Source organism: Lytechinus pictus, chromosome 12 (genome assembly GCF_037042905.1).
Source record: "Lytechinus pictus isolate F3 Inbred chromosome 12, Lp3.0, whole genome shotgun sequence".
NCBI lineage: Eukaryota > Metazoa > Echinodermata > Echinoidea > Temnopleuroida > Toxopneustidae > Lytechinus > Lytechinus pictus.
This window is the reverse complement of record NC_087256.1, coordinates 14,686,392-14,702,751: the sequence shown is the minus strand read 5'-3', so window position 1 is coordinate 14,702,751 and position 16,360 is coordinate 14,686,392. Positions and strand designations below refer to the sequence as shown.

General features: G+C 39.0%; 1 protein-coding gene across 1 annotated transcript; it reads left to right on the top strand.

Annotated features, from left to right (window-relative positions):
- Positions 1–2,503: 2,503 nt before the first annotated feature.
- LOC129277225 (uncharacterized protein F54H12.2-like) lies at positions 2,504–3,643 on the top strand. Its single transcript, XM_054913431.1, has one exon. It carries the CDS (start codon positions 2,504–2,506, stop codon positions 3,641–3,643), a length of 1,140 nt encoding a protein of 379 aa, XP_054769406.1.
- Positions 3,644–16,360: the final 12,717 nt, after the last annotated feature.

The window sequence follows — 16,360 nt, the reverse complement described above, 5'->3', positions numbered from 1 at the left end:
ACGGAACTGTAAAGAAATGGTTGGAAAAGCAAGACGCATATACCCTGCATGCTCCAGTGAGAAAAAAGTTTGTGCGAAATAGAGTGGTGGTGAGAGGAATAGATGAAATCTGGGAAGCCGATCTCCTCGATGTTCAAAATCTAAAGGGTGATAACGAAGGGTACCGTTATTTGTTAATGTGTATTGATGTACTGTCAAAGTTTGCATGGGCTATCCCTATTAAAAACAAGACGGGGAAGGCGATAATAGAAGCTTTCAAGAAAATAACGGTCAAAGGTAGGGTGCCCGTTATGTTGCATACAGATAAAGGGCGTGAATTCACAAACAATGATTTCCAAAGGTACTTAAAATCCGAAAACATATACTTTTTTACTACAGAGAATGAGGTCAAGGGTTCTGTCGTTGAAAGATTGAATAGGACAATCAGGGAAAGACTTTGGCGATACTTTACGTTTAAACATTCTTACAAGTACATAGATATTATACAGAAAATCATGGACGGGTACAACAACACCTTTCATACAAGTATTCGGATGAAACCAAACGAAGTATCCATTGAAAATCAAAAACAGGCGTTGGAGGCTTTATATGGACAACCGAGGGGTAAAACACGTAGCCTACAATCAAAAAGATTGTTTAAATTCGAAGTGGGGGACAAGGTACGTATCAGCAAGAGCAAACGGAGGTTTGAGAAGGGATACAAAGCCAACTGGTCCGAGGAAATATTCACCGTTAAAACGAGAATAGCAAAGCCTATTGTAGTATACAAAATAAAGGATTATAACGGTAACGAGATAAGGGGTACTTTTTACGAGCGTGAGCTTCAAAGAGTGTCAAAGTCAAACGTTGAATTATACGCGGTAGAAAAGGTATTAAAAACGCGGAAGAAAAAAGGGAAGAAGGAATATTTAGTGCGTTGGCAAGGTTATGGAAGCGAGTTTGACAGTTGGGTAGAACGAATCAAAAACAGATAAAACGAGAGATTTGAAAACAAAATTATCATTTCGCCCCCATGAGAAGGGAATGTTAGGTAGTGCATCATGGGTTCGCAATTTTACGTCACATTGCCGAGTAACAGTTCCATGAGTTATTTTCCCGACAACAAAACGTGTCACTTTACCACGAAATTACACAGACCGCTTACACTGGGCGAAGACTTCGAAGTTGCCCTCACAGAAATTCAATTTCAAAGTACGTGGCATAATTTGACAGCCGATGAAAACTGGATAAAATTCTACACCTCGGATGGAACATCCAACCCTAATTTCGTTTTAAGGTATATGATAAAAGTGCCGACAGGATACTACAGTTCAGGGGATGATCTATGCGAAGCCATCAACTCCATCTTACCTTCCGAGCTCCGAGAAAACACTGGATTCTACTTCAAAAACAGATCTCGCCGGTGTTACATAGAAATAAGAAAACAGTTGAAGATTCACTTATCCTGCTATCTCGCAAGAGTGCTGGGATTTGACGGGGAATGTCACCTCACGGAAACGACAGAAAGCCCTCTTCCAGTTGATGTACACATGCATTATCATACTTTCTATGTTTATTCGGACATCGTGCAATCCCAGCATGTGGGAGATGCAGCCGTGCCGCTCCTCAGAACCGTCGCTGTGTTGCCCTCGAAACGACGCGAGAATATTGTCAATCATTATACATCACCTCATTACGTCCCCCTCAAGATTCATAATTTTGAAACTATTGAGATTATAATAACCACTGAAACAGGAAAGATTGTACCATTCGAACGAGGAAAGGTAATCTGTAAGCTTCATTTCAGAGAGCGCTCGTCGAGTTTACCCTAACTGGAAATTATTAATAACTATCATGGTACGCATGGATAATTTTAATAGAATTTTTCATAGTACTCCCCGGTATGCAGGACAGCGAGGAATGGGTATTCCTGTTTTCAGAGGTGCAGTGATGCAGCGAGGTCATGGGCTTGGAAGTCTTGTGAGAGGCCTATTCCGCACAGCTACACCACTCCTAAAAAGGGGAGCCACAGCTTTGGGAAAGGAAGTGTTAAATACAGGGCTGAACATAGTACAAGATACTATGAGCGGCCAACCCCTTAAAACGGTCGCTAAAAGAAATGTTTCTCAGGCAGGGAAAAGGCTGGCTAGGAAAGCCCTGGAGGGTGTAAAAAAGAAAACACAGGCAGGAGCTGGACGAACAATTATAGTTAAAAGAAAACCGCGAGGAAGAAAACGTGTCATTCGATCCGAGAAGCCCCGCATGAAAAGACGTCGCCTGGATATTTTTGATTAAACACTACTTCGTCACTTCACGATTGCACCTCATCATGGCTCTTCTTCATGAAAAAAGCGATATCTGTTGCAAGTCCGAATTAGACTTATTTTCAGTCCCCTTCACACAGATGAGCATTGTAAAAGGTCCCTGGGTGGAATATCATCCAGTAAGCAACATTACAGATTCCGGCCCTATTGAATTTAACGTGGCCGGAACTGCGGAAGAATATATAGATCTATCACAAACCATGCTTCATGCACTGGTGAAAATTGTCAACCCAGACAACACAGCCCTCGCGGATGATGCACCAGTTGGACCCGTAAATCTACTGTTTCCTTCACTTTTTAGCCAGATAGATGTCAAACTGAATGAAACTCTAGTGTCTCAGCCATCAAATACAAATGCGTATAGAGCATATATAGACGTGCTGACCAATTATGGGCACGATTCAATGACATCCCAGCTGACCCAGCAATTATTCTACAAGGACAAGGCCGGATATTTGGACGTGGTAAACCCCCTCCTCGATGAGGCTGATGTAAACAAGGGTTTGAAAAAGAGACAGGAATTCACGAGTGGGAGTAAAGTCGTATCATTATTGGGACCCTTGTACGGAGATATTTTCTTCCAAGAAAGGCTCATGCTCCCAGGCGTGGACGTTAAAATCAAACTTAACCGAAACAAAGATGCCTTTTGCCTGCTCACGTCGCACGCAACGTCCAAGTACAAGATTATGATTCAGAAGGCTTCCCTCTACGTCAGGAAGGTGAAAGTCAACCCATCCGTCATGCTATCGCACGCAAAAGGCCTGGAAAATACCCCTGCCAAGTATCCAATAAACAAAGTAGACGTGAAATCTTTTACGATACCTGCAGGGAATATGTCCGTTAACAAAGATAACCTTTTCCTGGGTCAGATTCCCAATCGTATCATCGTCGGATTCGTGGATAATGACGCTTACAACGGGAGCTACCGAAAAAACCCTTACAATTTTAAGCATTATAATTTGAATTACATTTCAATCACAGTGGATGGAGAACCTCTTCCCATGCGGCCTCTCAGGCCTTGTTTCGAAGACGGAGGGAGCCAAAATTATATAGAAGCTTACAATACGCTGTTTATGGGAACCAGTCGTCTATTTTCAGACCGTGGAATAGCTATAAATAGGGAAGAATATGCCCGAGGATACACACTTTACGCATTCGATCTCACCCCCGACTTAAGCGATGGTTGTCATCTCAATCTTGTCAAAGAAGGGAACGTACGTCTCGAAGCAGGATTTGATGTCGCTTTACCCAACACCCTGAATTGTATCGTATACTCTGAATCACAGGGGCTTATCCAGATTGATAGAAGTAGAAATGTCATCTACGATTTCAAACCGTGAAAGATGCCTGTACTGCATACCTTTGCATGAAAACCATGAATACGTTGCAAATTGACCACGTGCTCAAAAGACATCCCGTGACCAAGGACTACTTTAAGGGGGTATTTGCTTTGGATGAGATACCACGTACGTTCACAAACACCAAGCACTGCTATGTTTTCAACACGGACACGAGCGACAAACCAGGATCCCACTGGCTCGCATTCTATTATGACGGAAGCAGGGGAGAATTCTTTGATTCTTTTGGAAACTCACCATCTTTCTACAGCGAGGAGTTTCATGAATACTTGAATGAAAATATCAACTATTGGGACTTTAATAATAAAAGACTGCAAGGCTCGTTTTCTACAGTGTGTGGACAATATTGCATCTATTATCTGATGAAACGATTGGGAGGAAGGAGATTAAGAGATATTGTGAATGTTTTTGGCCATGATTTCAATAATAACGATAGGAAGGTGAATGAATGGTTCAATACCAATTATAATTCGTCATTTCCTACCCATGATCTTAAACTCACCCTTTTGCAAATTGCCAGCAGTTTTGAAGAACGTGAGGTTTAAATCTTAATCTCCTTTTCAGGGTTGGGTGTTCAAGATTGGAATAAGGTTTCCAAATAGGGATTGGGTTATTACTGAAAGCTATAGTACCATTTTTATTACCCCATCTCCTCCGTTCCCGCTTTTTCTCTACCTCCCTCTCTCTTTCTTCCTTTCTCATTATATAATTCTATTGTAAACCCAGGATTCTATACATTTCATATTTTAATGATAATTTATGGGATGGGGCTGGGTAGTGATTGGAATTAGGTTTCGGGTTAAGCTAGATTTAAGGTAATTATTGGAAGATGCATTGTCCTTCCTCCCTTCATACTTGCTTTCTCGTTTATTCTCTCTCTCCCTCTCTCTCTCTCTCTCTCTCTCTCTCTCTCTCTCTCTCTTTCAATCCATTTTTACATTTTTATATCTCATAAATTATTCTCTTTATCTCTCTCTCTCTCTCTCTCTCTCTCTCTCTCCATCTTATTCCTTTATCATATGCAATGTATAACCATGAAAGAAAGAAACACTTCGAAATAATTTTACAATGTACGATGGTGTTTAATCATGAATAAAGATTTACAATCAATGGTATAGCTCATGTGTACGTATGGGTTTTTTGTGTGTGTCTACTTGTCTACTTATCTCTTTATCATATGACATTTTCAAAAAAATATTTATGACAAGACATACAATCATACATTATATTATTTATATTTACATTATTCGGTACGGTAATCGTACTAGTGATCGTTCAAAAGTATTTACATGTGATTTACAGCTACGTTACAAAGATCGTATATGAGTTATTAAAAGAGTAATATTACAAATCGGTTAAATCAAAACTATCCAAATAGGTTTTCTATACAATGATCACGTCAATAATTAATATAAGCAGGTGCTATCATAAAACATACACCCTATATATGTCTTGGGTGAAATAACCATATCAAATACATTTGTATACATGTATATATTTATATGTATATATAAATTAATACCCGTTCGCCCATGTGCTCGTTTACCCATTTACCCATTTACCCGTTTACCTATTTACCCGTTTACTCGTATACCCGTTTGTCCATTCATAGCCATTATTTAAAACTAAAACCCGTAAATGTATTTTACATTAGAACAACATCATGCATTGCAAAAGGAACGTGTTAAACGTTTTTACAATAAATAAGAACGATATCCTAGCGCTGGTGACTGAAACAGTTTCCTCGCTCATTAAAAATGAACCCATTTGGGGGATGTAGGCTTCGTTTTTGTCCTTTTTCTACGTTCGGGTTTGGTTACCTTTTCATCTTTCATTACCGGATAATCATCCCCTATCTCTCCTCTGTCGAAGAAATCTGCTCGTTTCCATTGTTGTAGATCGTGTCTTCTTTTAGGGTTGGTAAGAAATGTCTCGGGGATATTCATTTCTGCCAGTAGACGCATAAATTGTTCGCTACCACTGGGGGTGTAACTTTTCCGCTCTCGGAAGATGTCATACATTAAATCGCAAATATTACTCCCTCGCAAAGGTTTCCCATGAATAACGAGCTGTCCGGTTGATGTCCATTGTACACTTGGATTGTCCTTTAATTTTTGGAGTAATTGGTGAGCACGGTTAGCAAAGGATTTGGGAATGTGTTGGATAATATCAAGTTCAACCGGATCGGTCACGTGGTCAGGATCATAGCTCGTGGGTTTAGTGATTGTTTCCATCTCATTCTTTGCTGGTTCGACACCACGGATCTCGATGGGTAACGGTTGCTTTAAGTTATCGGATGCTTTGAGAAATGTTTGTAAATACTGAGAGTACATGTTTGCTTTATCGTGCACATTCAAATCCTTCCTTTCCAGTATCATACGCATTTTCTCGTCGAGATCGTCTAACTGGTGCTGCGTTGAGGAAGATGGACCCGTCTGCAGAGATTGTAGCATGTTTGGAGGGACGAGCACCATTTTACGGGCATGTTCCATGATTATTGGTTGTTCCCAGAGAAAGCACTGGCAAGGGCTCCCACAGCAGGCACAACGAGTCTCATTAACATTGGTAGTATGAAACCTCCACGTTGATTCAACAGTCTCTTTCGTTCTTTGAGTGAAGTACGACGATCGGAGAGCTTTCTCAGCTTATGTTTATGTTTTGCGAGGGAGCGTTTATGAGCTGGTGATAGCCTGACGTTACCGTTGATCACGTTGACGATGCATTCACAAATGGCATCGATGAGTCCTTTGTCAGCTGTTTTTAACAAGGCTTTTCGTTGTCTGGGGGTGCAGTGAGCGAGTGTCTTGAGAAGCACCGCGTGCGTCTTGATGCGACGAGACATCTTTTCATAATAAAAAATGTTTTGGGTTGGAATGTTCCTTTATACTTTTTGGACGTAACTGTTTTTCTCCGGGAAATATATTAGTTCTTAAACGGAAGTCTTCTGGGGTGTCAGGTTTCAGATCGATGAAAAGGTAACCATAATTTTCTTTGGTGGCGTCGGTATAGGCTTCTTGAAAGTATTTAATGCGCCCAGGGTACATCTGCCTAGCTAAACAGGTTATTTGCATTTTATCTCTACAGTTTTTAAATAAACAATAGTATTGCGTATTGAGCGATATTGCCCTTGATTCTTTCCCTTTATGAAATAAATTTTGGGTGATGTAAATAACGCTCACGTTTCTATGGTGGCACCCCTTCGTAAATAACGCAGTAACCTTTTTATTGTCACCCGCAACATCCATCAAGTCGTCTATGATAAACAGAGTAGGTTTTGCGTTGTCGGTAAATGCATAAAAGTCCTCGGGTTAGTTTTCATGAAATTCGATATTAGGAATAGAATTCATCATGTTGATATATTCGTTTTGGAATTCACCGTAAAACCACACAATCCTTTCGGGGGTGTGGTCGAGCATAGCTGGAATATTTTTCAATAACTTTTTCACAAACATAGTTTTACCCGAGAACGTTGGACCGACAACGCACATGGTGAACGGATGTCTCAATCGTACATCCATGGTACATAAAACATAAATAATATACAATAATAACAAAATGAAACACGAGTAAGTGAATGCAACGTAAAAATACCTTATTGTAAGAGATGTGGGTAGAATGACACCTAGCCGGTTTACTGACGGTCATGCGCTTTCATCACTACTTAAATATAATACATTATTAAAATAAATACATCGTATACAACGTCACCTACTCTTAGTCGATAGAGAACGAACTCCCAAAGTTCTCCTCGGAAGTAGAGGAATTCGAATACAGCAATATCGTGTCATTCGTGGGGGTTTGCTTAATCAGCATGACATCAAGAAGAATGTTTGAAAATACTATAATTAAAAACAACACAATAGCAAAAAAGTTTGTACGGCATGAATTTTGAGGAATACGCCCCATAATGGTTCGTGGAATTCTGAACATGTCTAAACTATCCATTTTAAGCCGTTCACTAACAACAACCTCCTCTGAAGAAGGTTATATGAAAAAATGAATTTGAAATTCTGGAATAGCATATTAATAGATATTTGAAGGCTATCACGTCTTCTTTTTTAAAAGTATTATTATATTAGAAGTATTATCATTATAATAGAAGGGTAAAACCCGTCTTTACAACAGAAACGAAAACACTTATTACACGTCTTATGATTCGTTTTATTTACGTGTACATATATTTTTCTATTCTTCATTCAATATGTCTCATAATCCTTGGGGGGGGGGATGACCCCGCTCCCTAAGAAATATCTTCGTGCCCGTATGGCAATGTTCTAGTACCATCCCCCACTCGAACCCTTTTGGTGAAAACAACCCTGTAGTCCTTTTTTCTCTCTTCTGTATGGATGGTTTTGGTCTCTACATCCCGTACTATTTTGGATTCTTTTATTGTACATTTGGAATTCATACTGTCTCCTGCTATAAGCTCTTTCAATGCATCATGGTTGATGACGAGTGAGTTGGTGTTATTTAGGGTAAAACCTCGTACCTTACAGACTGTGTTCCCTAAGTTGGTTTTATAACTGTAATTTTTAGGACCACCACACAGCCAGGTTTCAATGTATTCTTCATTTGAAGGGTCGATTTCGTTCGTAAGTTCCCCCAGATAATCGCCCGTTTTAGGATCGGAGGATTCGAGAGAAGGATTGGTTTTGAACACCACACTATCGGTGTCATGGTATAATACCCTATCACCAAGCATTTCTAACACAGAGTACAATTTCAACCTAGCTAGGGCTGTAGTAAAACTTGCCAGGATGATGTTGGTGTTTACATTCTGGTCGACAAACCCCTCGCTACATGTGTAATTTATTTGCACCATTTCATTCATCACTACAATGTCATGAACGGTAATAGCATCGTCATTAAAGCACTGTAGTAATTCCGCCGAAGTCTTCACAAATTTGGTCTGTCTCAAGTTACTGCGTTCCGCAAACTTCCCCCAAAGTACATTAATAATTTGTTTGGAAATGGCGCGCAGGCCTGGATTTTTGGTTATATTTTTAGGATCAAGCAGAATACCTTCGTGATCGAAGTAATTTTTTACGTACTTTTTTTGCTCATCCGGTGTTTTTACATCGACGGGGTACCCCGACGCCTCCTGCTTAAATTTCATAAAAGTGTCTATATATCCCGCGAAAATACCGCCCGTTTTCAGAATTGTATTGTACTGACTATATTTGTCAAAGTGCCAAACCTCGCGCATGCGAAGATTATAATAGCCCATCTGGATTGCTTTCTTCAATTCCTCGGATACCCACACCCCTTTCAGCGTTCTTTCGCAATCCGAATGTTCACATTTATTTTGATTGAGGGAGTCTGCGCATGCCGCGCAGAGAGGGAACGTCAGCTTGTTCGAGGATCGGTAAGGCAGTACAGGGTGGTAGAGATTTTTAGGGGGCGTAATTTCGCATTGAATCAGCCCAAATATCTCCTCAACGGGTGGGAAATTGTCATGAAGTATACGCGGATGTCCCAATGGGTATTTGCCAAATTTGTTTATATAAGGATAAAGACTCGTAAAATCGAGGTACAGAATCTTTTCACCAGGTTTTGTCTGGTAAAAGAGGTTACACCCATCTGTACGTCCCCCGAAAAAAGAATGACGTGGGTTAAGAGGGTCTTTGAAATTTTCTGTTAGATCTTGAATGAGAGGAAACACGTCTGGTTGGATTCTCTCTCTATCCCACTCGTGTTCCCATACCGTTTCAACGGTATATCCAGCCTTTTTCAACAGGTCAATTCTATGTACCGTTTCATTGTATAGCACACCCATTTTTTTATTACACCGTCTGTTTACGGTGTCTGGTTTGAAGCATACTTTGCATCCGTGGAAATAGCATCCTAGATATTCGAGGATAAGCTTGGTATCCCCATCCTCACAGTACCCGTCCACGTACCGACCATGTACCTTACGTTCTCCTCCATTAAAAGCATGCCTTATTTCGATTCCTAATTTATGTGCCTTATAATGCAACCATTCACCCGCCTTCAATGAATGCCCCTTTGGGGTGGAGTATCCATCTTGAGGAATAAGCGCTATCGTATTTGGTCGGAGGTAATTTGTTCTAAAAAGCAGATTGCATGCACTCGGAAGAGTAAGATTGTGCAGAAACGGGTCGATACCGTCAGGGTTTGTCTTGGTTTTGGTAATTTTTTTGAAATGACCTCTAAATATCCTACAGCTTTCATGCAAGATTTGAACGTCACTCTTACAATACTCTAAAATTTCTTTTTTAAAATCAAACACATAGTCTTCAGGGATGTTGTCGTACCATGCGTTAAATTCTTTTAGAGTATTTTCCATCATGGAAGACACGCCGTAGTACTTTCTTTCAGGAAGAGGTCCTACATAATTTTCGTTGGCTTCAACATTAAAAAAATGTGGGAAAAAGCCCTTTTTCAGCTCTTGAATACCAAATGTCTTGGGTAATTTCGCAAGACTCATTTGGAAGAAGTTCAAACTGTCTTTGATTACTATTTTTGGATCTTGTGTTCGCAAGCTCATGATTTTCCCCCCATTCATGATTACTTGGGGAATAATTCCTTTGCCAATGAGATGATTCAGAAGAAAATATGAATCATAAGCTTTGCTGTTATGAGCTATGGCGATTGCACCGTGATGTTCCTCTGAAAACAGCCAGCTACAAAAATTGTCTAAAGTATCCTTCCCCTGAAATGTAATGTCCCTTTCTCCTTTGGAATTGCAATAAGCACACCCATCTTCAGCATCGTCGGGTTCTATCCCGTCCATGCAATGAGTACATTCCCAGCTCGCATGGACGAGATTGGGGACGTGGGAGCCTGTGTTTTGTGTACATTCAAAATCAAAGAAGATGTATAATTGTGGAGGGGGTACATCTTCTTTTTCCTCCCCCTCATTTTCCTCGCCGTTTTCTTCTTGCTGTTTTTGGTTCGTTTTTGACCCAACATTCTTTCGAAGACATTTATTTTTATTCTTTTTCTTTTTCTTTTTCCAATGACGTTCTTCTTCTATTTCTTCCTCTGTCTTTACATAGTAGGGACTATTTTTGGGGACCTTCATATAGCATTCATGGTTCGACCCGTCCACAAAATCTTTACAAGTGCTGCAAAATATCTGCGAGCAGTCATGCTTGTATCTATGGCCTGGTATTACGGAGACATCGAACACGCGCTCGCAATTTAAGCATTTTTGTTTTAAGGCGAGCGGTCTCGGAAGTCGTTGGAAGCCAACGGTCTAGTATATTTGACTTTTAGCAATATATTTCTTTGCAAACTACCCTGTGTATTTATAATCCGCCATTATCTTTAACCCTTTTTTGTTTTAAGGCGAGTGGTCTCGGAAGTCGTTGGAAGCCAACGGTCTAGTATATTTGACTTTTAGTAATATATTTCTTTGCAAACTACCCTGTGTATTTATAATCCGCCATTATCTTTAACCCTTTTTTGTTTTAAGGCGAGCGGTCTCGGAAGTCGTTGGAAGCCAACGGTCTAGTATATTTGACTTTTAGTAATATATTCCTTTGCAAACTACCCTGTATATTTGACGTTCACGGGTATTGTTAACCCGCCCCCCATTCATTGCATTGCATGTATACTTACTTATTAACTCTTACATTTTCCTTGGAGTGCGTTGTGGACATTCGGACATTCCATGCACAATGCTCTGAATTCGTCAATAGATAAGGTCAGCCCTTTTTTGGTGGGTAATAGTTCTTTGTTTTTCTCAAAATATTCTCTCACATCGACGTATACACGTTTACGGTACGTCTTGACCACGAGATATTTAGGACGGCCTCCTTTTGCGCTGATTGGACATTTAAAATATATCGTCGATTCGTCATCGTCTCCGGCACATTCGGGTTTCGTCGTCCAACCTTGAAGTCCCGCCTCGTCTCTTCCAGCTTGGTAATAATTGGATGGCTGCATTTTTCGACCAGGAAACCACACCTCTTCTTTTCTACATTCATTTTGTAGATCTTGCTGTTGCGTTTGGTATTGGTCGATGTAAGGTTCTTGTTCCTCGTCTATTATCAATGGCTTTTCAGAATATAATTTATCTGATTCTTTTTTATCTTCTCTTCTCGCACCTTCGTGCGATATCCCCGTGTCGTAGATGGATGAGTATTTTCCGGCCATGATTTCTCGGTCGATTTCTTCGTATAGTACCGTGTAGGTTGACGATGAATGATGAATACAACGAGGCTATCCTTCCCCCTTTTTATAGATTTTTTCCTTGTTATTTTTCCCTATTGTTTCATCCTTTTCATGTCCTTTCTCGTCTTTTACCAGCCCAAACATGCCTACCCCAGCCCTTTCGCAATATTCCCCATCCATGGTGTCATACACATGACGTCACTTCGTGATGTCATGTGAAGGCGTGGCTTGTATGACGTCACTTCGTGACGTCAGGGACATGGGGCGTGGCCCCATGACGTCACTTCGTGACGTCAGGGTCTAGGGGGCGTGGCTTCATGACGTCACTTCGTGACGTTATAGACATCCTTATACTACTATTATCATTATTATTATTATTATTATTTCACTTTCTGAGAATATGAAATTATGAACAATTCATTTCATGACTAAAAAAAATCACATGTGGACGTTGAGATGGGTTACCCCCGGGATATCAAATTCAAATAGTTTACGGAAGTAAACCGTAAAGGTTTACTTTGTAAAATGATGATAATTATACTTTTTTCATGATTCCAAACATCATCAAAATATAATGTAACCCAAGTTGTTTATATCTTTAGATACCGAAACATACGATTTGACAAATTATATGCACAGATTAGAGATATGATTTATTAAGATGTTGATAAGGGTCTGGCAATCTAGACTGGATATAAGGAAACACTTCTTTAGCCAAAGGGTTGTTGATCAATGGAAAAAAACTCCCATGGCACAGTCCACAGTTGAGGCACCAGCACTCCTGCATTTTAAGATACAATTATCAAAACTGGGTTTTTTAATGGGCTCTATAGAGCCTCCTTAACCCTGCCACACTCATCTGTGCACCCTCGTCGTGAAGACAGTGAGATGTGGCCATGAAGGTAACTTCAAGGTAACTTCAACAACGAATACGAGTCCAGTTATGGATGGCCTGACGTGGTAGAATCTTTTTCGATTTAATTATCTTACCTTTTTTCAAAATGAATGGTTTTGTGGCGTTTTACCAACAGTATTTATAGGTTTTGTGTATTACAATTATTATTATTTGATTCCATCTAATTGTTTTGCAATGTAATTTCAACTTCTATGATTGATTACGTGAGATTATAATTTTCACATTTCGAGGCACTTTTGCATGTCATAGTCTACCCACGTGATGCCGCTTCGTCATTACGAAAAAAGTTATGACAGGTTCGGAGGTGTCATAAATATCAATAAAGGCCCGGGAATAAAGGTCGTGGGTTCGAGTCCACCGCGGGCGGATGACTGAAGCTTGCGTTGTGTGCAAACGTGTCCCTCCATTGTTCCATAGATGCAGGGTATGGTAAGCTGGAAAACACTCCGCTAAACGGAGTAGAGGAGAGTCACCACCTTTACTGCATTATTCGTATAAGAGTAGGGGGAACCCTGGTGTAGTGGTACAGTTTTATTGGGAGGAGAGACCTGCGGGTTATTCAGATCGCTTTTCGCCTCCCAGGACCAAGCGACGCCAAACAAATAACAGATATATATCAAAATATAGCATAACAATAGTTTTTAAAATAATCATGTGTTTCATTCGTAATTGTGACTTCTATAAAACTTCGATAATCAAAATTTAATTTTAAGCACTCATTTGATAGACCTACTTTGACTCGTTCTGTCAGCTTTTACGCTAAACTGATAACCGACAAACCAATATTTGGTAATTTACTGCCCCAATTTTTGTTAGTAGATTTGATTTCCTTCTTTCGCCTTCATCTGTTTTCATCCCTGTTATTTATTTTTTGTTACTGCATTTACGAATTCAATTTAATTTTTTTTTACAACTCTGCACCACGCCTCACCCCTCCCCTTATCTCTTTCACTCTAATATAAAATAATACAATATTGCAAAATAACATATCTCTGCAGTGGCGGACCGTGACCCGGAGGAGACAAAGCATTGGAGGGGCACTGTATTGTTTGTGAACAATGCTGTGCCCCTCCAATGCTTTGTCTCCTCCGGGTCACGGTCCGCCACTGTATCTCTGTATAGAAGGCGTAATTTCAATTCGATTCTTATGATTTTATGGTTAATCATTAGATATTCCATTCTAATCAGGAAATGTATAACACTGCAATATAATTAATTCATACTCTAATTAATTTACAAAATAGTCTGAAAATTACTATCAGTCTATCATTTGTTATATTCATATTAATTATCATTCCCACACTTGAAGGCTGAAAAATTCGGCCAAAAATATGGACCCAGGCAACAGTGCAACTTCTACCGACATTTTGCAATTTTAATTAAAAGTTTAATTTTTTTGTCAAATAAAGAAGTTACCAACACCAGTCTTTTACTATATAGGTATTCGGGAATAGCTTCCCAAATAATGAATTAAAATATAAATTAGAATAATGAACAGATGATTTAATTGTGTAATTGAGTAATCACTTAAAGTATATTTCTTCCTAAACAAGAGTGATTAAAGGTACAACTCAGGGACGGATCCAGCTTTCGCCAATGGGGGGGGGGGCGAAAAAAAGTTTTCACCCACATTTTCCCCGATCGACCGCTCAAAGAAGATTTTTGTTTGTTTCTTTGAAGGGGTAGTCCTAACAGTCACTTCTTAGCTTTATTCTTATAAAACAAGATAAACGTGTAATAATCTCATAAGTCATATTTAGATAGTGCGAGCGCAAAGCGCGAGCTAAAAAATTTTGGGGGAAATTTCATGTATTTCGTCCTGAAGATTTAACATTCTGTGCAATGTTTGTGATTCTAGGCAAGATGCATGATAAGAAAGTTACCGCTAGCGTGAAGAACGAACAGAACTTTTTAATATACTGTAACGAAATGAAAGGTTTATTTAATGTTCAGCATGGTTTCGTAACAGTGAAGAGCGTAGAATAATTTTTAATCCATGTACATAGTTGCATAGGGAAATTCAGTAATCGTTTGTAATCGATTATGTAGGTATTTTCTTTAAAATGTATTTAAGCACTATTTGCTGAGAAATAACGATGTTTACAACTGTATGATTATGTTAATTTATATATATTATTATATATATTATATTATATATTATTTATATATATTATTATATATATTATATTATATATTATTTATATATATTATTATATATATTATATTATATATTATTTATATATATTATTTATATGTTATCTTAAATTGTTCTTCACTGTTCGGGTATAAATAGTAGTGGCAATTACCATTGCTGTTGTAACAAAGAATTATTTCATGACCCTAACTGTTTTTAAAAGAAGATTACATTTTAGGGCCTGACAATCTCCCTCCTAAATCGCCAAGCATAATATTCGGGCTCCATGCTCAATTATGAGCCATGCTATATGCTTGGCGAAAAAAAAAGGGCATTTTCGCCGAACTAGGCTTCGTACAAAGGTGCCAACTTGTTACCGTGGTGGTATTACACTTGACTGTTTACTTTTTTTGATGTTCTTAGTTGAGGTTTTCTGTTATGTATAAGCGTTTGGAGTGTAGTATTTTACTGTAGTCATGGTATGTGTATTATATAAATGTACTGACTGTATGTAAATATTGTATATATGTTGATATTTTGATGAATAAAAGTATTGAAAGAAAAAAATATATGCTTGGCGATAAGAAGTTTCTGAACGGAACTCGATTCAATTTTTATTGGAATCTGATGCGACAGGATGGGCATGATTTATTCAGTAAAGTTATAAGAACTGAACGGCTTGCTTCCTGCTTGTCGTTATTTTGTTGTATGGAGGTACAAGTATACATGGTCGGAAAAGCAAAAGTACTGAAGGAGTGAGAATACTGACTTTACCGAGATTGAATTTACCAAGATACTGATAATACCGAGATTACTGAAAATACTGAGATGAGCGAGGATACTGAAAGTACTGAAATTACTGAGATACCTAAATACTGAAATTACGGAGATACTGAATACCGGAATGACTGAGAAAATGAAGAAACAGAGTGACGGAGATGTCGAAATCCATGAGATATAATCTAAGTAACTGAGAAGGAGCAAAGAGTCGGAGGTGAAAGAGACGGACTTTGCACCAACTGGTTGTATATTGCAGCTGAAAAGAACCAGTTCGTCAGGAAAGAAAGTCGGTTCGGCTACAATACTTTTTGGCCTGGTCGAAAAGGGGCATGTTAAGGACCGTTTGCAGTTAGCCATAAAGGCGATACATATTCCATCAATCAAATAATGCGAGCGCAAAGCGCGAGCTGATAATTATTTTTATTCCGACCTAAAAATTGACATTCTATTCATGTTTTGTAAATCATGAAAAGAATGGGTAATTGGTCATCTTCCTGTATCAATAATGCGAGCGTGAAGCGCGAGCAGACAAAAATTTATATTTTGATTCATTTTGTAATTTTGAACGGGATAGGTGAATAACTAAACAACTGATGCGAGCGCGAAGGGCGAGCGGAAAAAATTTAGATTCAGACCTAAAAACGGAACGCTCTATTCATGTTTTGTAAATCATGACAAGGATGGGTAATTGGTCACCTTCCTATGTTAAAGTGATTGGTTAACATTGGTT

Excerpts from the sequence above, each read along its gene's own strand:
- LOC129277225 (XM_054913431.1), top strand. The coding sequence starts at position 2,504 with ATGCTTCATGCACTGGTGAAAATTGTCAACCCAGACAACACAGCCCTC.